Source organism: Leptonotus elevatus, chromosome 13 (assembly GCF_054856555.1).
Source record: "Leptonotus elevatus isolate MCC_2025b chromosome 13, RoL_Lele_1.0, whole genome shotgun sequence".
Lineage (NCBI taxonomy): Eukaryota > Metazoa > Chordata > Actinopteri > Syngnathiformes > Syngnathidae > Leptonotus > Leptonotus elevatus.
Window position 1 is genome coordinate 2,018,771 of NC_141251.1, and position 21,968 is coordinate 2,040,738.

Consider the following 21,968-nt stretch of genomic DNA (forward strand, 5'->3'; position numbering starts at 1 on the left):
TCATTCAATTGGGTTGAAACTAACACCGTATATGTATTTATATGTATATACAAAAAACACATCAATACACCATTCAATATACAAGTACAATACTTTATTATTTTTGATTAATTATATTCAAGGCCTTTTCCTTCATTGCATTTATACTGATACACACAAAATGATACACGTTTAAAAAAAATAAAGCAAATATGAAACGTCCCTTCCTTGACTTCAACATTAGTGTGGTTCTCTGCTGCCATCCAGTGGCAGTCTACGGTACCGACTAAAAAAAAAAAGGTAATCACTTCACTTTACAATTTTCCCCCCCCATCATTTGTTCTCATTATTAACACCAAAATCTGTGATTATTTTCTACAGTTGGCTTGTGTGCCGTCAAACCGGTCCAACTTTCGCCGAGCGTAGAACCTTTCCGATTTTGATGTGGATCGTATTCACCAGTCCTGACTGGACTTCTGCTTGATGAATTTGAGGCAGACGTAGTAGAGCGCCATGAAGACCAAGCAGACGGCCAGCAGCACCAGGTAGCACGAGTACAGAGGATACTGGTTCATCTTCATCATCTCCACCACCTGACCGCACAAAATATACAAGCTTTATGCAAAAAAAATAAAATAAAAGGGAAAGTGAGTACAAATGAAGAGGAACAGATTTTTTTCCTCAAAACCTGAATACAGAATAATCTAGAAAAAAATATGTATTTCAACTCAAGTCAGTCAGTTTGTGGAACAATCTGGATTATAAAACTAAATCCTCTCATTCCGTTTATATATTTTTAATTTATAAAAGCTCAATTACTGGAAAAAATATATATATAGTACAAGGTCTTACTCTTGAATCATTTTGTTTGTTATCATGATAGCATCTTGACGGCTTAAGGGCATTTATTTTGTGTTGACTCGTATTACTACTTTTATTATATTTATTTATTTTTTATCAGGGGCAGTTTCACTTCTTTATGTCCGTTTTCATTTCTTCTTTTTAAGAATGAAGTCAAATTTTGAAATAATGCAGCCATTGACATGTCATCTATTGAAGTAAGATTGAAGTTCTCTCTTTCTACAGCAGGAAAAGCGTCTTCTCTTCTGGGACTTAATACACATTCATGAAGTACCAATCAAACCAGCACTTTCTAACATGTATGTTTTTTAATCTTTTCTTTTATTTGACACTAGCACTTTGATATTTCCGTGGAAATGTATAGTGCATTATAAATACAATTTATTATTATTATCATTAATTCATTATTAAGATTTTTTGTTAATTTAAAAAAAAAAAGTGTGTTTGTTACTGTGGCTCTCCTTTCCCTAATGAGAACCATTACCCTGTTTTTATTTTTATTTTATTATTATTATTATTTTTTTGCAATTATGTTGCTCATACATATATTCCGTCCACGTCGAGGGTAAAGTTGCCGATGCTGATGGGGTATTTGTTTCCTGTGAACTGCACCAGCAGAAGCCCCTGGAAGCCCCAACGCATGAAGGAGGCGTGAGAGAGCCACGACGCCACTGCAGAACAGAAAAGCCATTTTTTTTAAAGTGACTCCCACAATGCCGACTCGGGGCGCTGGCTCACCCTGCCACATGTTCTCCAGGCTGATGACGAAGCCTCCGGTCAGGTAGAAGACGGTGAAGAGCGAGTTGCCCATGAAGGCGGACGTCTGCAGGGTGGGCAGCGCGGCGGCCACGAAGAGCGCCATGGCGCGGCTGCAGTACACCATCAGCCACACCAGCAGGAAGTTGAACAGGAAGCAGACCGGGGCCTCGTTCAGGCCCGCCAGCCAGTAGATGGGCAGCCCGTACACCAAGGTGAACACGCAGTGCTCGGGTAACTCCCCCAGCACCTGGAGACACATGAGGCCATTGAATTAGCATGTTAGCATTTGATCTGATGCTGCCGCTCTACACAAGTTGACATCTTGCTAGAAAATGAAACGACATTTTACATTTACTAACGATAATCAATAACAGCAAATATGGCCTTCGTTGCTATCTTGCTTCGTATTAGCATTCTCATTGTTAGCATGTTAGCATTATTATCCGACAACAAGGCATAAAGTCAATTCCTCATCAATCCGCCTTAGAGCTTTCTAATTGCTAAACTTAGCGTCGAAATATCAAGTGCTTGCTAAAAGTTTTGTATTTTCTTTGTCAAGTCACAAAACGACTTTTTATTAAACTTCATATTATTTCTTGTTTTACGAAAACATTTTAAAAAAAAAGACCTAGGCAGTTATGTTGCTAGGCTAACAATATGTCAACATACCATGTTAGCATTTTAACAAGTTTTATTAGAAGTTTTACTTGACTCGTGAGTGGCAAGATGTAGAATCTGATCAAGTTACTGCCGTGCTTACTGTTGTTATGTTAGCATATTAGCATGTTTAGTTTGCATGCTATGGAGGACCAAAACTGCTGACATTACAAATAAATGACTAAATAAATGAAAATAAAAACTATATATATATATATATATATATATATAGATACTGTATATATAAATAAAAGTAAAAATGGATACAAAAATAAAAATAAATGTCGAAATAAATACAAAAATAAATATATAAATAGAATGAAATGTCAATCAATAAATAAAAACGCTCTGCTCTCACATTTATTTATTTCATGCTGCAGACGCTCTGTCAGGTCGTGATGTTATTCAAATGAGAGGGCGTTCCTAAGCGTGTCTCGTGTTGGGCTCTTTATTTTCATTTCTTGAATCTCGTTTTTTATTGTTGTATTTATTTTTACCTTTATTTATTTAAGGATGTGTATTTTGTTGTTGTTTCTATTTCCATTTATATCCATCTTTTTGTACTTAATTTTCGAATTATAATAGTTATATCCGATTTTATTTTCACTTGTATTCATTTATTTATTTTTCATCTCTGGCAGTTTTGGTCCTCCATACTCAGCAAGCCAATATCTGGATTGAGCTTGACCCATTGGGAGTCCAACGTGGAGCAAGGCTGCCCCCTTGTGGTGACTTTGTGTGCTATACCTTAGCAAAGAAGTAGGAGGTGACCGAGTACATGCCGTCTTCCAGCTCGTGGTAGAGCATGGCTCTCTCTGCGTGACCTAAAAACAACATTTGAACCATTTGGAAACATGTTAAACGTCATGTAGCGCCCCCTATCTTAATAGCTGAGCAACACTATCGTCAAAGTCTTTCTTGGTGTTCCTAATGAGAGTTGATAGTGGACTTTAGTCTCCAAACATGCTGGCCGCTCAAGTCATTATCTGCACACCTAATCAACGTTGCCATCTTGCGATCGAGTGTCATGAAATGTCCGTCATCTTTTGATAACTTATACGACACGCCCAGAAGGACGTTGAATGACCTTGAACTGTAAAGCCGATTGGCCGTTTGATAGGAAAAGACTTCTCACATTTCGCTATGACGTCCAGCACCACAGCGAAGGGCGTGAGCGCTCCGATCATGTAGAGCAAGGCCACGGTGTCCTGAATGGACAGCGGCTGCTCTCCGGCGCCGTAGTACAGGCAGCCCACCAGCAGGGACATGAGCAGGGCCTCCAGGCCGTGGACCAGCAAGGTGACCAGGTCTCGGTAGTCGTTGTGCATGTGGCGCCTGGCGGTGGAGGGAGATGGTTGGCGTTTGTTGGCACCTTTTGTTTTCTTTTCATGCCGTCACCTTATGAGGATGGAAAACTGTTGCAGCCGGCCCGGTAGTCCGTCTCTCTCTTTGGAGACGACGACGACTTGGTCGTCTGCCGCCTTGTCGGGCTGCGGGGAGCTGCTGCAAAACGGGGACGCAAAAGCTGCCTTTTAATGATCGTTTATGACGTGCTAACATTTGGCATGTTAGCGGTTGCTATGCTAACATACGGCAAGATAGCAACCTAATAACAAGATGTCATTACAGAGTAGCGTGGTAAGCCAGATTTTTAAGAATTTTACGTCTTGCTCCGATTGTTGATTAAATGCTGACATTTAGCATGTTAGCATTTGTTATGCTAGCAAAATAGCAGCCCCCATAGCAATATATCCTGCAAAGCAAAATCAACATCAACCTACCTGCCTTAGTGATTTTGTAGCCAAGTTGCTATCTTGCAACATGTTAACATAGCATCTGCTAGCATGCTAAATGCTAACCGTTTGATCAACAATCTTTAGAAATGGTGCCCTGTGACAAAGTAAGACGTAAAATTCGTAACTTCTGATATCTTGCTATTAGGTTGCTAACTTTCTGTATGTTAGCATGCCAACTGCTAACATGCTAAAAAATTCCAGTGTTTGATCAACAATCACCAGAAACGGTTCGCTACTGCTGATCGAGATGTAAAATTCTGAAAAGTCTGTCTTACCACTCTATTATTCTGCATTGTTAGCATGCGAAATGCTAGCATGCTAAATGTTAGCATTTGCTCAACCATTAGAAATGGTGCCTTGACTGCAAGGCAAGATGTCAAATTCTTAGAAATCGAGCTTATGATTTGAGCAAATGCTAACGTGCTAACTGTTATCATGCTGACTTACGAAGACTTGGATAGAGAAAGGCAGAAAAAAATCTGGATTTCACAGCCACGGTACTATTTTGAAAGAGTTGATGAAACGATAACATATAGCCAAGATATCACGGGTAGAATGCTAACATCATCATGCTAAATATGACGCAACCTCTCAGAGTGCATCAGGGCCATTCCGCTCTTCCACATGTGGTCGTCGGTGTCCCGGACCTTTTCCGAAAACTGCTCCGCCAACACCCGGGCCCGCTCCAGACACTCGGCCTCATGCTCCGGGCTACGGCGGTCTATACTGATTAGGTCCACTGGCATGCAAACACGAGACGAAGCTTGTCAGAGATGTTTTTTACGCGGTTACAAGGCGGAGAACCCTCAACGTCCTACCGTAGAAGTCCGACGGGTTGCAGTACCGCGGGCACGGGTGGCCCAGCGCCGTGAAATACGGCACCATGTCCCGGGCGGCACCGCAATACACGGCCGAGCCTGACGACAGCAACACCACCAGGTCGAAGAGCTGGAAGATGTCGGAGCGAGGCTGGTGGACTGACAGCAGAACCAGACGGTTCCCCCGGGCCAGGCGGGACAGCGTGATGACCAGATTGTGGGCCGTGAAGCTGTCCAGACCCGACGTGGGCTCGTCCAGAATCAAAATACCTGCAACCTTAAATGGTCAGTTTGGGCATCGGACACGGGTCAAGGAAGGGGGGGGGGGGGTTCTGGTACCTGGGTTCCAGAGGAGTTGGACCGCAATGCTGACCCGCCTGCGCTCCCCTCCAGAAACCCCCCTCACGTAGTCGTTTCCCACCCTGGTGTGGGCACACTGTCTCAGTCGTAACTCAGCGATGACGTCGTCCACCTGAGGACATGCGGACAAAACCTCGTTGGACCTCGATGGACTTTTTTAGTTAAGGGTACTTACTCTGAAACCTTTTTAGAAATCCAGCCAACTCTCTGACCTTGTTGGACTTGGACTTGGCTGCAACATTATCAAAAGTCAAGAGTGTCAGAAGAATTTTTGGGGAATGTTTTTTGGAACCCTGTGCTCTGCTCGGATGGACTGTTAACAGAACTTGTCAAGTATATCAGACTAATTCTTCTGGAACCAGTTTTAGGTATTTTACCGCCTGTCAGAATTGGATGGACCATTCCAGACTAAACATTTTGGAACCGGTTTCTGAAACTACATCCTCTACCTGACCTGGTCTGACTTGGTCAAAAGGTGTCAAGGGTCCCAGACTAACTACTCTGGAACCGTTTTTTGCGCGGGGGGGGGGGGGACTCGGCCTCTACCTGACAAGGTCGGACATGGATGGAGCGTTTTCGAACGCTGTCAAGGGTTCTAGAGTGCACAGAACCACTTTTTGGGAGCCAACCAATTGCTTGACCTGGTTAAGACTTCAATGGACCTTCAACAAAAGTTGTCAAGGCAATCAAGACTAAGTATTCTGGAACCGGTTTTAGGAACTCCACCGTCTACTTGACAAAGTCCGACTTGGATGGACCATACCAGAGTGACCACTCTGGAACCGGTTTCTGAAACTATACCCTCGACCTGACCTGGTCTGGATCATGGTCAAAAGGTGTCAAGGGTACCAGACTCCACTACTCTGGAACCAGTTTTTTTGGAACTCAGGGTCTACCTAACAAAACGTTGGACACGGATGGACCACTTTCGAGCGCTGTCAAGGGTTCTAGAGTGCACAGAACCACTTTTTGGGAGCCAACCAATTGCTTGACCTGGTTAAGACTTCAATGGACCTTCAACAAAAGTTGTCAAGGCAATCAAGACTAAGTATTCTGGAACCGGTTTTAGGAACTCCACCGTCCACTTGACAAAGTCAGACTTGGATGGACCATACCAGACTGACCACTCTGGAACCGGTTTCTGAAACTATACCCTCGACCTGACCTGGTCTGGATCATGGTCAAAAGGTGTCAAGGGTACCAGACTCCACTACTCTGGAACCAGTTTTTGGAACTCAGTCTCTACCTAACAAAACGTTGGACACGGATGGACCACTTTCGAGCGCTGTGAAGGGTTCTAGAGTGCACAGAACCACTTTTTGGGAGCCAACCAATTACTTGACCTGGTTAAGACTTCAATGGACCTTCAACAAAAGTTGTCAAGGCAATCAAGACTAAGTATTCTGGAACCGGTTTCTGAAACTATACCCTCGACCTGACCTGGTCTGGATCATGGTCAAAAGGTGTCAAGGGTACCAGACTCCACTACTCTGGAACCAGTTTTTGGAACTCAGTCTCTACCTAACAAAACGTTGGACACGGATGGACCACTTTCGAGCGCTGTGAAGGGTTCTAGAGTGCACAGAACCACTTTTTGGGATCCAACCAATTGCTTGACCTGGTTAAGACTTCAATGGACCTTCAACAAAAGTTGTCAAGGCGACCAGATTCAAAACGAGACAGGAAGCTTTCCTGCTGTTCAGGGGCTACTGGACCCGGCCTTACCCTCTGGTCCCGCTGGGCCTGCGTGAAGCGCGTGGGCAGCCTGAGTTTGGCCACGAAGGCGAGGGTCTCGCGCACGGTGAGGTGAGGGAGGAGGCGGTCGTCCTGGCGCACGTGCGCGATGCTCTTCTTCACCAGCTGAGCCGTGTTGGGCCGACCGTTGATCAGAATCTGTCCGGACGTCACGCCGCCGCCCTCGTCGCGGCACGTGATGATGTCCAGCAGCGACGTTTTGCCGCAGCCTGCATCGGCGAAAAAACACACATTCGGCAGGACTATTGTTATCACAAGTGCTTTATCCTCATGTTGTGATTAAAGCTGCTCGAGGGAGTCATTTGACCCCAAATATATTTGCAATAGCCTTTTTATCTTCTTCTAATGATAGTTTCCAGACTGGATTCGGGTTCGAATTTCCCTCTGTCTGCGGATGTGACGTCATGTGTGCGCGAGAAAGGAGTGTGCAGTTGTTTTTCCGGCCACAGGTGGCAGTAGTGATTCGACATTCAACTGAATGCATTGAGCAGCTTTAACTATCATGATGTTATAATATTATATCATTATTTATAATTATTATAATTATATAAATATGTATTATATATGTAATAATAATATATCATATATAATATAAATTATAATTATTTTATTATTAATAATAATACAGTATATACACCTGTATTATCACTTATTATTAATATCAACATTGAACAGTATTTCAGTTTTTAAGAAAGATCTATAAATATATTTTGAAAAATTTGATTTGCTGTGTAATATATTATAAATTGTGAAAAAAAATGGATTATTTTTTTTTCAAAATATTAGATAATACGCAATGTGTACATAGTACATACTGTAATTGTTTAATATTATATAATTGAAACATTTGTTTCTCCCAATGTTTTAAAATATATATATTTTTTACACATTTTGAATTTTTTATGCAATTTTCTGCAGCACAAAGGTGCACACATGTTTTTGCTTTATGCATTGTCTAAATAATAATAATAATAATGCATTCGATTTATATCATACTTTCTCTTTTATAGCTTATATTTCCTGTGTACATTTGAAAAGAATGTATTTGTTTTTGTATTTGTATTTTTTCCTCATATACTGTAATTAATTTGTAATTGTCAATATTCTATGACACAATTAAGTTTTGTGTTATTTCTGTAGTTTTTTTTTTTAATATTTTGTAGTTTATTAGATGTTTTTTTTTTAATACCTGTGTTTTTATATACTTTTAATTCTTGCAATAATCGTTTTTGTCATTTTAATGTTCGTGATATGCGTGTATATGTAAAATTGTGACTGAATTTGCCGCATTTCCCCTCTGATGACGCGTTGAATCCATTTTTGGGCTTTTACCGGAGCTCCCGATGATGGCCAGCATCTGCCCGCTGCGGACGCGCAGGCTGAGTTTGTTGATGGCCGTCTGCTTGTCGCCTTGAATCTCCCACGGCAACTTGAACTCCGACAGCCTCTCGTACCAGGGGATCTGGGCCGCCGTGTCCACCTAGCGTCAACGGCGCACACACGGGTCGTCCCGGCTGCATTTGCTTTGCGTGATGCTGCTGTTGTTGTTGTTGTTGTTGTTGTTGAGGATGTTGTCACCTGATAGTGCAGGTTGTTGACTTCCAGCTGGTTGCAGTCGCCGCCGTACGTGAAGTAGAGGCTGCTGTCTTCCTCCGACGAGAACAGCTGCGTGTCTGCGTGCAGCTGCTGAGCAATATTGAATATTTATTTGTTCCATGAAATTGGATTCCTTTATTCTGAATGTGAGATTTTGTTTTTTTTGTATCCAATCAGATTTGAACCTGACTGTGTTGCTATGTCAATTTAATCTGCCCAGGGCCTTCAACAATGAATTGTGCTGACCAATGGAACTTCAACCTTATGACATCACCAATTTTTCTGCCCTCTGATTGGATGGTGGAGAAAAAACATCCCTGGTGAGTAGGATGTCGTTTTTTTTATTTTTTATTTTATGAGCAAAATATTGATTTTAAAGTGCTTCAGATGTAGTACATAATAATAATAATTCTATAATTTTGACATGATATCGGGGTTTTTTTTCTAATTAGGAGATTAGGTCTGGTGACTCCCAAAAGTGTTGACTGCCACTTGCTATGGGACATTACATTAGGCACAGATGAACGCTCAGCGACATTTGATGTTTACCATGCAACAAATAAATATATCAAATTATAATGCAACGTTATTAAAGTAAAGCATAAAATTCATACTTGAGCAATCATCCAATGGGGGGTTCCAAACAAACTCATGATCAAACGCAGCAAGCCATACTTGTTTTTTTTTGTTTTTTTGTTTTAGCAATTTTTAGCCTTTCTTTGTTGTTTTCTTTGTCAATGAAATGAAGTTATTAAATTGGCCATTTAAAATTGTTAAGTAATTCATAGATGCAAACCTCCTGCAGTCTGACATTTGGTTTGAACATTTCTGCACAGAAATGAGGAAAAGGTTTTTACAAGGTATGGCCCAAAAAATGACACTCTAAAAACAGTTGGATCAAAAATAATCCAACTGTGGGCGAAAAATAGACCGATGCTCTACTTGGGTCAATTTGACCCAACTTTGAGTCAAGATGGGCCTTTTAGTGCAAAACAACTCATAATATAAATATTGGTCAGATCCTTTACTTGGGTCAAAAAAATGGGGTCATTTTGTATAAAAGTTGGGTCAAATTGACCCATAAAGCGGATTGTCCAGTTTTGATCCATAATTGAGTCACTTTTTTAAAGTGTAAGAAAAGAAAAAAACATCATATGAAAAATATTTTAAAAACCCCAAAATATGATTTGTTTTGCATGTGTTTTACTTTGTGTGAGTAAAAAAAGCAAGAGTTTTCTATACTAAAAGTGTGATTCTGTTTCGGCCTTTTCAAAAAAGTAGCCTTGTTTGTAACCTTAAATGGAATCTCTGCTTCAACTTTACTCGAGTTATGTAACCTTGTCTCCCACGAATAATATCACGAATGAGGTCATGAATTCATGCATCAAATTTCAAAATGCATCAAATGCATCAAATCAAAAAACTTGATGTGAGAGGATGGTTTGTGACCGACCTGCGAGGATCCGTTAACGCGGGCGAAGCTTGTGTTTGTGTCCATGATGACGCAAGACGCGGCGAGTTGATGTTTGTCCGCACCGAGGGTCAACGCACCCCCCCTTTGTGCGACCCCCTTCTTGATCCTCTTCACGATCTGGCCCAGTCGTGTCTTGCCAAGGAAAAGTCTCCTCCAAAAATGATGTCCAGTCACCTCAGCTGCTCCATTCCGCCTTCCGGGACACGCCGCTCGCCTCCCCGTCCGCGTTGTCGGAGCCCGGATCAAAGTTCCCTGAGATAAGACCGCACGCCCCGGCGACGTGTTTATGGCTGTGTGCGGCTAGCGCGGGTCCGACGTGGACGCGGCTTGAAGATGAGCAGGCAGTACTCGGTGCAGCCGGAGCGTCCCGGCCGGGACGGCGAGACCGCAGAGTCCTTCAAGTTTGCGTCGGAGGCGGCCCGCGACGGCGGGGACGAGACGGCTGAGCCGCGCTGCTGCCTCAGCGCCGGCAACATCACCTACACAGTCAGGTGAGCGCGCTCGGGACCGGAGTCCAGTTCTAGGAGCGGTCGGTGTTGGCGACAACCCGATGCTAACAAGTTGTCTTCGATGTTTTGGCCGTCCAACCCGACTTTGCTTCTAACGATTAATCAGTCAGCTGATTAAGTTTTAGATTCGCGCTTAGTGTGTATATTAAGCCCGTATCCCACTGAGGAGTGAACATTTGCAACGTTAGCGAATGTTGATTTCACATCAGGGTTCGTTCAACCTTCTCAAAACAGTTCTAATGGTCTTTCTTGTCAAGAAAATTGTGTTCAAAATTATTCTTCAAAATGGCCGTCCAACCCGACTTTGCTTCTAACGATTAATCAGTCAGCTGATTATGTTTGCTGATTTGAGGCCTTTTCAAAATAACAACAATTGGGTCGCAGTTTTGCCAATTAAACTAAATTAAATTAAATCGTTCTTATGTAGCAGTAAATATGGACAGGAAGTAAAAGACACAACGTTATTCTGTGTGAACAGTATACGTGATAAGTTTTAGATTCGCGCTTAGTGTGTATATTAAGCCCGTATCCCACTGAGTGAACATTTGCAACGTTAGCGAATGTTGATTTCACATCAGGGTTCGTTCAACCTTCTCAAAACAGTTTTAATGGTCTTTCTTGTCAAGAAAATTGTGTTCAAAATTATTCTTCAAAATGGCCGTCCAACCCGACTTTGCTTCTAACGATTAATCAGTCAGCTGATTATGTTTGCTGATTTGAGGCCTTTTCAAAATAACAACAATTGGGTCGCAGTTTTGCCAATTAAACTAAATTAAATTAAATCGTTCTTATGTAGCAGTAAATGCGGTTCAGTAAATATGGACAGGAAGTAAAAGACACAACGTTATTCTGTGTGAACAGTATACGTGATAAGTTTTAGATTCGCGCTTAGTGTGTATATTAAGCCCGTATCCCACTGAGGGGTGAACATTTGCGACGTTGGCGAATGTTGATTTCACATCAGGGTTCGTTCAACCTTCTTAAAACAGTTTTAATGGTCTTTCTTGTCAAGAAAATTGTGTTCAAAATTATTCTTCAAAATTGTCCCCATTTTTTTTTTTCAAAATGTCCTCGCGACAAGAAAGACCATTAAGACTGTTTGGAGAACTATTAAGACTGCTTGAGAGCGTTTAGGAAAATGCTGCAACCTTGAACGAACCCTGATGTGAAATTATAAAATTATTGTTCAAAGTTTTCTTGTGACAATAATTTTATAATTAATAATATGAAGTTGCAGCATTTCCTAAACGTTCTCAAGCAGTCTTAATGGTTCTCCAAACAGTCTTAATAGTGTTGCTTGTCAAGAAAATGTTGTTCAAAATTATTCTTCCAAATTTTTCACATTTTTTTTCTACGTTTCCTTGACAATTAAGACCGGAGAACTATTAACTATTAGACACTGCAACCTTGAACGAACCCTGACGTGCATTCAACATTCGCTAGTGTTGCTAACGAACGTGAAATCACTTTTTGGTAGCGTTGCTAAAGAATGTTGATTTCATGTTAGGGTTTGTTCAAGGTTACAGTGTTTCTTAAACATCCTCAAAGCAGTTTCAATGGTCTTTCTTGTCACAAGGAAATTTGCAACAAAATTTGTAACAATAATTTGATTCCCTTGTGAGTGTTTGGAGAACATTTCGGAAATGCTGCAAATTCAGCCTTGGCAGAGGCTTGAGGTCGAACGAGGAACTTTTTTGTTTTGCAGCGAGCGCGTGGGTCCCTGGTGGGATTTGCCCTCCTACAGGAAGCGATGGACTCGGCAGATCCTCAACGACGTCTCCTTCCACGTGGACAGCGGGCAGATTATGGGCATCCTGGGCAACTCAGGTGGGCCGGCCACTCGAACCCTGGTGCCAACTTGTTGCCGGGCAGAATTTGCGGAGCGCAATCATTGGATCCCTAAAAACCTGCCCCAGAATGCTACGTCCTATTTTGTCTTGCGTGTTTGTCTGCGGTCCAGGTTCCGGCAAGACCACGTTGCTGGACGCCATCTCGGGCAGGATCGGCAACTCGGGAACGCTTTCGGGCGACGTCTTCGTCAACGGGCGCAAACTGGCGAGAGAGGAGTACCGGGACTGCTTCTCTTACGTGCTGCAGGTGACACACGCCACGCGGACATTTTGTGTTAGCAAAAGTCCTGGAAGAAAGTCTTGCCCAAAGGTTTGCCGATACTTGAAAGCACTTTTTCGGCTCCTCCACGTTTTGAACCTGCGAGCGAGAGGTGCTCAAGTGCATCCGAAACCCGAATGAAAAAAACACTGGCTTAAGTCGGCCCCTTTCAAATTATCTGCCCGCCGGCTGATAACGCGCGCGCCCGCGCACGCGCTTGTCCGTCCACGCCGAGCCTCGTCATTAACTTTGGCTGCTAAGCTGCAGATGACGAGCTGATAGCGCCACCTGATATTAAAGTCGTTCACATGAGAGACTCTGCCAAGGAATGCAATTGGACCGCATGTTAATTGAGGCAAGATGGAGGTTCAAGCAGTGCGAGCGTGCGTGCGTGCGTGCGTGCGTGCTTTTTATTTATTTATTAATTTTCCGTGTGCGTCTTCCCAACCTTCACTATGCAATATGAAGATTCCGTACAGTTGCCGCCATGTTTCGACATGAATTGTTTTCTTAATGAACGAACGAACGAATTGTTACCTTGCATCAACAAATGCGCAAGCGAAGCATTCCGTTTGTTTTGTCTCTCTCCTGCCAGAGTGACAACCTGCTGAGTTATCTGACCGTGGAGGAGACTTTGACCTACACGGCGCAGCTGGCCCTCAGAAAGCACTCTGCCAAAGCCATACAAAGCAAGGTGGCAACAAACACGCTCACGCTTCCCAAAGATACAAAATCAGCATTAAAAAAAGAGCTCGCAATCGTTCCTTCATTGAAAAAAACCAAACAAATGATCACCATTCATAGTAAAAGAGAAATTAAAACTTACTATTACTATGACAGTGTTTATTAAATGAATCAAAAATAATTAAATTAATAATAATGACAAATTAATCAATTAAAATTTATTATTAATTAATTATCAAATTAATAATAATGAATAATATTGGGTACATGTATATAATGTATTAAAACAACAGAATTGTATGTTTACAATATAATTTTATAATGTATTTAATTTTCACAATTATGCGTAATTATGTTAAGTAGTAGTAACAATCATGATAAATATAAAAAATAATTTATATGAATAATAATAATAATAATGATGATAATAATATTAATATTCAAAGATATAAAAACCTTGCTTTCATTCTTAGTTTAGTTGATAAATCTTTTTTTTTTAATATTGCAATAAATATGAATAATTCATCAAAATAATTTAAATTAATTAGGTACATTATTAAGTGTGTGTAGCGTCACTAACTAAACTCGGAAAGCATCCATAACGGCAATATCGTAATATTAAAACTGCCACAATATCGTTGTTGTCGCCGATTTATTCTTTGTCACTGCTGCTACGTACAAAAACACAATATTGTGGGGTTTTTTTTCAATATGAGCTTCTTTTTTTCACTATCGTGGTCTTTTTAAAAAATATATATATATATATATCACCAACCTCTCCACAATATCATGATAATTACCGTATCGTGACAATATTGTGTTTTGGATACCTTTACATCCATAATGTAAAAGCCATAAATGTAATAAACATAATACAGTAATAACATAGTAATACATGTGTCGTAAAAATGTAAAGAAAAAAAAAAATATGGTCCATTGTTTGTGTTTGAAGGTGTCAGCAGTGATGGCCGAGCTGAGTCTGAGCCACGTGGCCCGCAGCGTGATCGGCGGCCGCGTTTTCCCGGGAATCTCCGGAGGCGAGAGGAGGAGGGTCTCCATCGCCAGCCAGCTCCTGCAGGACCCCCGTAAGTCCGCGCCGAGGGGAGGGGCAAGAAAAAAAGAAAAAAAAACTCACAGAGAACAAGAAGAAGAAGAAAGATGGAGGAGAAAGTTCCGTCTGCTGTTATCAAAGCACGACGAGAGAGCTCTGGGCTCGTTTTATCAGGTCTGCGCGAGTCCGCTGAGGATGAAGGCCCTCGTCCTCATCATTCAGGATTAGAATGACCGCGCGCGCGCACACACACACACACACGCGCGGAATGTGAGGAGTTCCCGTTGGCTTGCTCTCCAATCAAGCAGAAAATGAATTAATCTCCGTTTAATTGCACTTTGAGAGGCAATCTTTTAATTGTCCTCATTAGACTGATGAAGTTCTACGTTATAAGTTTGCAAGTTTCAAGTGGGGCGTGATGTCACGGTGGGCAGGTGTGATCCTATTGGACGAGCCCACCACGGGCCTGGACAGCATGACGGCCAATCAGATCGTGGTGCTGCTGGCCCAGCTGGCCCGCAAGAACCGCATCGTCATCGTCACCATCCACCAGCCGCGATCCGAACTCTTCACGGTAAAACACACGACACAGAAAAGACTTATTTGATTTATTTATTTTTGCGATTATTAACATTTTTCCTCTACTTAAGTTGACCTCGTGGTTCGGCATCCACAAGTTCATTTTTTAAATTTTTTTTTTTATTTTTATTTTTATTTTTTTATTAAACTTCTTTATTTTAATGGGGGATGTATATGGGACGTTTATCAGTGTTTTTTTGGGGGGGGGATTTTTCAAATTTTTGTTTTCCCTATTTGCAAAGCAGATGGTCCTTATCTCGGTATAGTTTTAAGTTGTAAATATCACCATTCACCACGATATTACAAAATGAGTAGGCCTAATCTTTTTTTTTGTTGCAGATTTGGAATGGCATGGAGGACAAACATAGTACCGCAAAAATATAAAAAATTACGAAAGAGTTGATTTGGATGGAAAAAAAATTACAAAATGAGTTTTTGTACTTCATGTTTGTTTGCTGGTGAGAAGTTTTGGTTTTTGTTTGTCCTTAAATTATTATTAAGTAAGATTATGTTTTGATTGTTCAAACCTTTTTTTGTCAAAGGCTGGATGTGTTGATAAATGTATAATCGAAAATGAAATATATTAGGGCTGTGCAATTCATTGACAATTCAATTACAATTTCAATTATTACACGACACAATTACAAAATCGGCATTAATGGTAAACAAAAATAAAAGATTATTAATACCAATTTTGAGTTGTTTACGTTTATATATTTGCTTTTTTTACATTTTAAAATGACTCATTTAATTTAATAATCTTGTTTGGTCCAAAAGGAACTTACATAATTTTAGTGTTTCAAATCATTTTATTGCTCTGAATATTTTTAAATGTTTAAACATTTTCCTGTTTTGTGCCCCAAAAAAAGAATCGTTTGAATAATTGTGATTTCAATTATTACCCAAATAATTGTGATTGTTATTTTTTTCCATAATCGAGCATAATAGTTCGAAAGCATTGATGGAAAATGGAAAAATCGAGATAGAACTTTTGAAAAGTATCATTTCACACCTCCCACACACTTTATACACATTTATACTTGTTAAAAACACGTATTTTGTTCAAATCCATTGTAAATGTATTTTTTCACAAAAGGTCTGCTTCGGTGGCAGCTTTGCCTTGGAGGAGGTCATGGTTTTGTTTTTTGTTCCTGCAGGTATTCAGCAGGATTGCATTGATGAGTCGCGGCGAGTTAGTTTTCTGCGGCCAACCCGACGAGATGGTGGACTTTTTCAGCCGCTGCGGGTACGAGTGTCCGGAATACTGCAACCCCTTCGACATCTTCGGTACGTTGACGCGTTCACGGAGCTGCGGCCGGGAAAAGCAAATGGCGCCCCGTCACGCCACCGTCCCTCCCTCCTCGCAGTGGACTTGACGTCGGTGGACACGCGCAGCGGCGAGCGCGAGGCGGCCACCTTCAGCCGCATGCACGGCATGACGTGCGCCTACCAGAAGTCGGACATCTTGGCGCGCATGCTGGCCAGGACGCAGCAGAGCCTGCGCGCGCCGCAAAAGGCCGCCGTCCCCTTCAAGAGCAAAGAGTCGCCCGCCGGCGCCGACAAGCTGGCCGTGCTACTCAGGTGGCCCCAAAAACCACATCGGCGACATCGTTGTCGATGTTTGGATTCGTTTCAATAATATGTAAATGTGTCGTGTTCAAATCTATAAGCTTTATGTACTATTAGAGCAGTTTTTGAATTAAATAAATAATTCAAGTCAATATCTGTTACAAGTCGGGGGTGTCAAAATGAGTGCATTCGTTTTGAGTTCATTTAAAGTTCCTTTAATGCCACTCATTTTTTTATTGTACATTTAGAATAGATATAAATTGTGCGATTAATCCTATTGAAGTCATGCAATTAATTACGCTAAAAATTTTTAATCGCCTGACACTTCCTGTTACAAGTTTCAAAGGAAACAGAAATAGTAGAAAAATGCGATTAATTGTGATTAATTACAAAAAAAATAAGCAATTAAGTGAAGTGACGTGAATGAAAAATGTATATAATAAAATAATACGAGGGGAAAAAAACAACTGGTGAGGTGGCCTCGGCACTTATAATTTTTGTTTCCACTTTCAATAGGCGGACCATGCGGAACCTGTCCAGAGACCGAATGGGGGTCCTGATGCGCCTCGTCCAGAACCTGATCTACGGCCTCTTCGTGGCCTTCTTCGTCATGCGATTGGACGACGACGTGGCGAAAGGCGCCGTGCAGGATCGCATCGGCATCATCTACCAGTGCATCGGCGCGTCGCCCTACACGGGAATGCTCAACGCCGTCGCCCTCTGTGAGTCACGGCAGCATCCGATCCCGGGCCGCGTCATTGGTCGCCTGTTGCTAGGCAGAGTTTAAAATCGGGCTCAATTGTAACAGGAAAGTGGCTGGAATAAGAAAGCAGATGAGAATTATGGATAGAAAATATAATTATACTCATTTCGAACTTGAATCACTGCTCTGTATTAATTATATAAAATAGCGTGTCCAAAATCTAAATGTGCATTCATTTTGTAAAAAACAAACCCAACTAACTAACCCTAACCCCAAACATTGCTCGCATCTGGATATGGTGCGTCAAAGCTGTTTATGTCCCTACAAGTTTTTTTTTTTTTTACACTCACAGCTATTGATATCGGAGTTATTGATAATCAGATGAGACGCTTGACTTGACGGCTGTTTGTTGCGTGTTTGCCGAACTCAGCGAAACTCCCTCAGTCACTTTTAACCTACAAACCTACACTTGCAAGTGTTCCGACATCGTTATCTGCGCGGCCGTCGTGAGGTGAAACGACGCAAGGTTCGTTTTTTTATGGCGAGTCGTTTGAACTCGAGTAACCTCAAATGTTAACGTCAACAATCGACAAAAAAAGACGCCGCGGAACGCAAGTTGCTGGTGTCTGATGGAGCAGATAAGAAACAATAAAAAGGACGAGGTGGACGCGACACTGATCTCGGATCAGTCCGATAACGACTGCATGTAATGATGATAAGAATGATTGCGATGGCGTTGCAGTTCCCGCCCTGCGAGCCATCGGCGACCAGGAGAGTCAAGACGGCTTGTACAGCAAGTGGCAAATGTTCCTGGCTTACGTCTTCCACATTCTGCCCTTCAGCGTTCTCAGCGTTCTCGTCTTCACCTCCTTCCTCTACTGGTAAACAAAAACAAAAACACGCTCGCCACTTCTGACTGTCGGTTCGATAGATGCTCTTCATGCTCTTGGGACAAAAGTGGGGATGAACTTCAATTCAATTCTCTTTAGGATGGAAGGGAGAGAAAAGGAAGGAACCGAGCCTCTGTTTAAAACCCTCATTTGAAACCCTAAGCTTTGTTGGAAACCTTACCCCTAGTTTAAAACCATAATTTGAAACCCTACCTCTACTTTAAAAACCTAATTTGAACTCCAAATTAATTTAAAACCCTAGTTTGAAACCCTAAACGTAGTTTTAAACCCTAATTTAAAATTCCTAATTTACTTTAAAACCCTAATTTAAAACCCTACCCCTAATTTAAAATTCTAAATTGAAATCCTAAATTTAGTTTTAAACCCTTTATTGAAACCCTACCCCTACTTTAAAACCCTAATTTGAACTCCAAATTAATTTCAAACCCTAGTTTGAAACCCTAAACTTAGTTTGAAAACCTCGTTTGAAAACTTATATGTACTTTAAACCCCTTATTTAAAACCCTAATTTGAAATCCTAAATTAGTTTTAAACCTAAATTTGAAACGCCAGCCCTAGTTTAAAACCCTAATTAGAAATCCTAAATCTAGTTTTAACCCCTAAATTGAAACCCTACCCTTGCTTTAAAACCCTAATTTGAAACCCTACCTCTACTTTAAAACCCTAATTTCAACTCCAAATTTATTTAAACCCCTAGTTTGAAACCCTAAACTTAGTTTTAAACCCTAATTTAAAATTTAAAATTAACTTTAAAACCCTAATTTAAAACCCTACCCCTAATTTAAAATTCTAAATTGAAATCCAAAATTTACTTTAAAACCCTCATTTAAAATCCAAAATTTAGTTTTAAACCCTAATTTGAAACCCTACCACTACTTTAAAACTTAAAAAATTTGAACTCCAAATTAATTTCAAACCCTAGTTTGAAACCCTAAACTTAGTTTGAAAAACTAGTTTGAAATCTTAAATTTACTTTAAAACCCTAATTTGAAATCCTAAATTAGTTTTAAACCTTAATTTGAAACCCCAGCCCTAGTTTAAACCCCTAGTTTGAAACCCTAACCCTAGTTTAAACCCCTAGTTTGAAACCCTAACCCTAGTTTAAAACCCTAGTTTGAAACCCTAACCCTAGTTTAAACCCCTAGTTTGAAACCCTAACCCTAGTTTAAAACCCTAGTTTGAAACCCTAACCCCTAGTTTGAAACCCTAACCCTAGTTTAAACCCCTAGTTTCAAACCCTAACCCTAGTTTAAACCCCTACTTTGAAACCCTAACCCTAGTTTAAAACCTTAGTTTGAAACCCTAACCCTAGTTTGAAACCCTAACCCTAATTTAAACCCCTAGTTTGAAACCCTAACCCTAGTTTAAACCCCTAATTTGAAACCTTAACCCTAGTTTAAACCCCTACTTTGAAACCCTAACCCTAGTTTAGACCCCTACTTTGAAACCCTAACCCTAGTTTAAAAGCCCTAGTTTGAAACCCTAACCCTAGTTTAAACCCCTAGTTTGAAACCCTAACCCTAGTTTGAAACCCTAACCCTAGTTTGAAACCCTAACCCTAGTTTGAAACCCTAACCCTAGTTTAAACCCCTAACCCTAGTTTAAACCCCTAGTTTGAAACCCTAACCCTAGTTTAAACCCCTACTTTGAAACCCTAACCCTAGTTTAAACCCCTACTTTGAAACCCTAACCCTAGTTTAAACCCCTAGTTTGAAACCCTAACCCTAATTTAAACCCCTACTTTGAAACCCTAACCCTAGTTTAAACCCCTAGTTTGAAACCCTAACCCTAGTTTAAACCCCTAGTTTGAAACCCTAACCCTAGTTTAAACCCCTACTTTGAAACCCTAACCCTAGTTTAAACCCCTAGTTTGAAACCCTAACCCTAGTTTGAAACCCTAACCCTAGTTTAAACCCCTACTTTGAAACCCTAACCCTAGTTTAAACCCCTACTTTGAAACCCTAACCCTAGTTTAAACCCCTACTTTGAAACCCTAACCCTAGTTTAAACCCCTACTTTGAAACCCTAACCCTAATTTAAACCCCTACTTTGAAACCCTAACCCTAGTTTGAAACCCTAACCCTAGTTTAAACCCCTAGTTTGAAACCCTAACCCTAATTTAAACCCCTACTTTGAAACCCTAACCCTAGTTTAAACCCCTAAATTGAAACCCTAACCCTAGTTTAAACCCCTACTTTGAAACCCTAACCCTAGTTTAAACCCCTAGTTTGAAACCCTAACCCTAGTTTAAACCCCTAGTTTGAAACCCTAACCCTAGTTTAAACCCCTAGTTTGAAACCCTAACCCTAGTTTAAACCCCTAGTTTGAAACCCTAACCCTAGTTTAAACCCCTAGTTTGAAACCCTAACCCTAGTTTAAACCCCTAGTTTGAAACCCTAACCCTAGTTTAAACCCCTAGTTTGAAACCCTAACCCTAGTTTAAACCCCTAGTTTGAAACCCTAACCCTAGTTTAAACCCCTAGTTTGAAACCCTAACCCTAGTTTAAACCCCTACCTTGAAACCCTAACCCTAGTTTAAACCCCTACTTTGAAACCCTAACCCTAGTTTAAACCCCTACTTTGAAACCCTAACCCTAGTTTAAACCCCTAGTTTGAAACCCTAACCCTAGTTTAAACCCCTAGTTTTAAACCCTAACCCTAGTTTAGACCCCTACTTTGAAACCCTAACCCTAGTTTAGACCCCTAGTTTGAAACCCTAACCCTAATTTAAACCCCTAGTTTGAAACCCTAACCCTAGTTTAAACCCCTAGTTTGAAACCCTAACCCTAGTTTGAAACCCTAACTCTAGTTTAAACCACTACTTTGAAACCCTAACCCTAGTTTAAACCCCTACCTTGAAACCCTAACCCTAGTTTAAACCCCTACTTTGAAACCCTAACCCTAGTTTAAACCCCTACTTTGAAACCCTAACCCTAGTTTAAACCCCTAGTTTGAAACCCTAACCCTAGTTTAAACCCCTACTTTGAAACCCTAACCCTAGTTTAAACCCCTACTTTGAAACTCTAACCCTAGTTTAAACCGCTAGTTTGAAACCCTAACCCTAGTTTAAACCCCTAGTTTGAAACCCTAACCCTAGTTTAAACCCATACTTTGAAACCCTAACCCTAGTTTAAACCCCTAGTTTGAAACCCTAACCCTAGTTTAAAACCTTAGTTTGAAACCCTAACCTTAGTTTAAACCTCTAGTTTGAAACCCTAACCCTAGTTTAAACCCCTAGTTTGAAACCCTAACCCTAGTTTAAACCCCTAGTTTGAAACCCTAACCCTAGTTTAAACCCCTACTTTGAAACCCTAACCCTGGTTTAGACCCCTACTTTGAAACCCTAACCCTAGTTTAAACCCCTAGTTTGAAACCCTAACCCTAGTTTAAACCCCTAGTTTGAAACCCTAACCCTAGTTTAAACCCCTAGTTTGAAACCCTAACCCTAGTTTAAACCCCTAGTTTGAAACCCTAACCCTAGTTTAAACCCCTACTTTGAAACCCTAACCCTAGTTTAAACCCCTAGTTTGAAACCCTAACCCTAGTTTAAACCCCTACTTTGAAACCCTAACCCTAGTTTAAACCCCTAGTTTGCAACCCTAACCCTAGTTTAAACCCCTACTTTGAAACCCTAACCCTAGTTTAAACCCCTAGTTTGAAACCTTAACCCTAGTTTAAAACCCTAATTTGAACTCCAAATTAATTTCAAACCCTAGTTTGAAACCCTAAACTTAGTTTTAATCCCTAATTTGAAATCCTGAATTAGTTTTAAACCCTAATTTGAAATCCTAAATCTAG

The 21,968-nt window shown here is 40.9% G+C and overlaps 2 protein-coding genes across 5 annotated transcripts in view; one reads left to right on the forward strand and one right to left on the reverse strand.

Moving 5' to 3' along the window:
- On the reverse strand, positions 1-10,526 carry abcg8 (ATP-binding cassette, sub-family G (WHITE), member 8). Of its 4 annotated transcripts, none has more exons than XM_086093149.1 (13): positions 10,035-10,526; positions 8,564-8,671; positions 8,318-8,465; positions 6,956-7,194; positions 5,210-5,342; positions 4,871-5,140; positions 4,641-4,791; positions 3,655-3,756; positions 3,392-3,591; positions 3,004-3,080; positions 1,579-1,846; positions 1,384-1,511; positions 1-572 (listed from the first exon to the last, which is right to left on the reverse strand). In XM_086093149.1, exons 1-13 carry the CDS (start codon positions 10,077-10,079, stop codon positions 435-437), a joined length of 2,007 nt encoding a protein of 668 aa, XP_085949275.1. In that variant the 5' UTR covers positions 10,080-10,526; the 3' UTR covers positions 1-434. The 4 variants fall into 4 exon arrangements, with proteins under 4 accessions (XP_085949275.1, XP_085949276.1, XP_085949273.1 ...); XM_086093150.1 differs by having other exon boundaries at positions 8,564-8,668; positions 10,035-10,525; XM_086093147.1 differs by having other exon boundaries at positions 3,655-3,759; positions 10,035-10,523.
- abcg5 (ATP-binding cassette, sub-family G (WHITE), member 5) overlaps positions 10,134-21,968 on the forward strand; it is a 13,262-nt gene continuing 1,427 nt past the window's right edge. The window contains exons 1-10 of the mRNA XM_086093152.1: positions 10,134-10,546; positions 12,270-12,391; positions 12,525-12,661; positions 13,269-13,367; positions 14,310-14,442; positions 14,843-14,982; positions 16,145-16,274; positions 16,355-16,568; positions 17,073-17,278; positions 18,002-18,140. Of these exons, the coding sequence (XP_085949278.1) occupies positions 10,389-10,546; positions 12,270-12,391; positions 12,525-12,661; positions 13,269-13,367; positions 14,310-14,442; positions 14,843-14,982; positions 16,145-16,274; positions 16,355-16,568; positions 17,073-17,278; positions 18,002-18,140 (1,478 nt within the window). The 5' untranslated portion in view covers positions 10,134-10,388. The remainder of the gene's footprint in view (positions 10,547-12,269; positions 12,392-12,524; positions 12,662-13,268; positions 13,368-14,309; positions 14,443-14,842; positions 14,983-16,144; positions 16,275-16,354; positions 16,569-17,072; positions 17,279-18,001; positions 18,141-21,968) is intronic.

What these genes read in the sequence shown, in the direction of transcription:
- abcg8 (XM_086093147.1), bottom strand. Translation starts at nt 10,079, where the DNA reads ATGGACACAAACACAAGCTTCGCCCGCGTTAACGGATCCTCGCAG. An exon ending in TCAACAACCTGCACTATCAG is followed by an intron (nt 8,466 to 8,563) that starts GTGACAACATCC and finishes CGTTGACGCTAG; the next exon opens with GTGGACACGGCGGCCCAGAT. An exon ending in TCGACGTGGACGGAATATAT is followed by an intron (nt 573 to 1,383) that starts GTATGAGCAACA and finishes TTGTGCGGTCAG; the next exon opens with GTGGTGGAGATGATGAAGAT.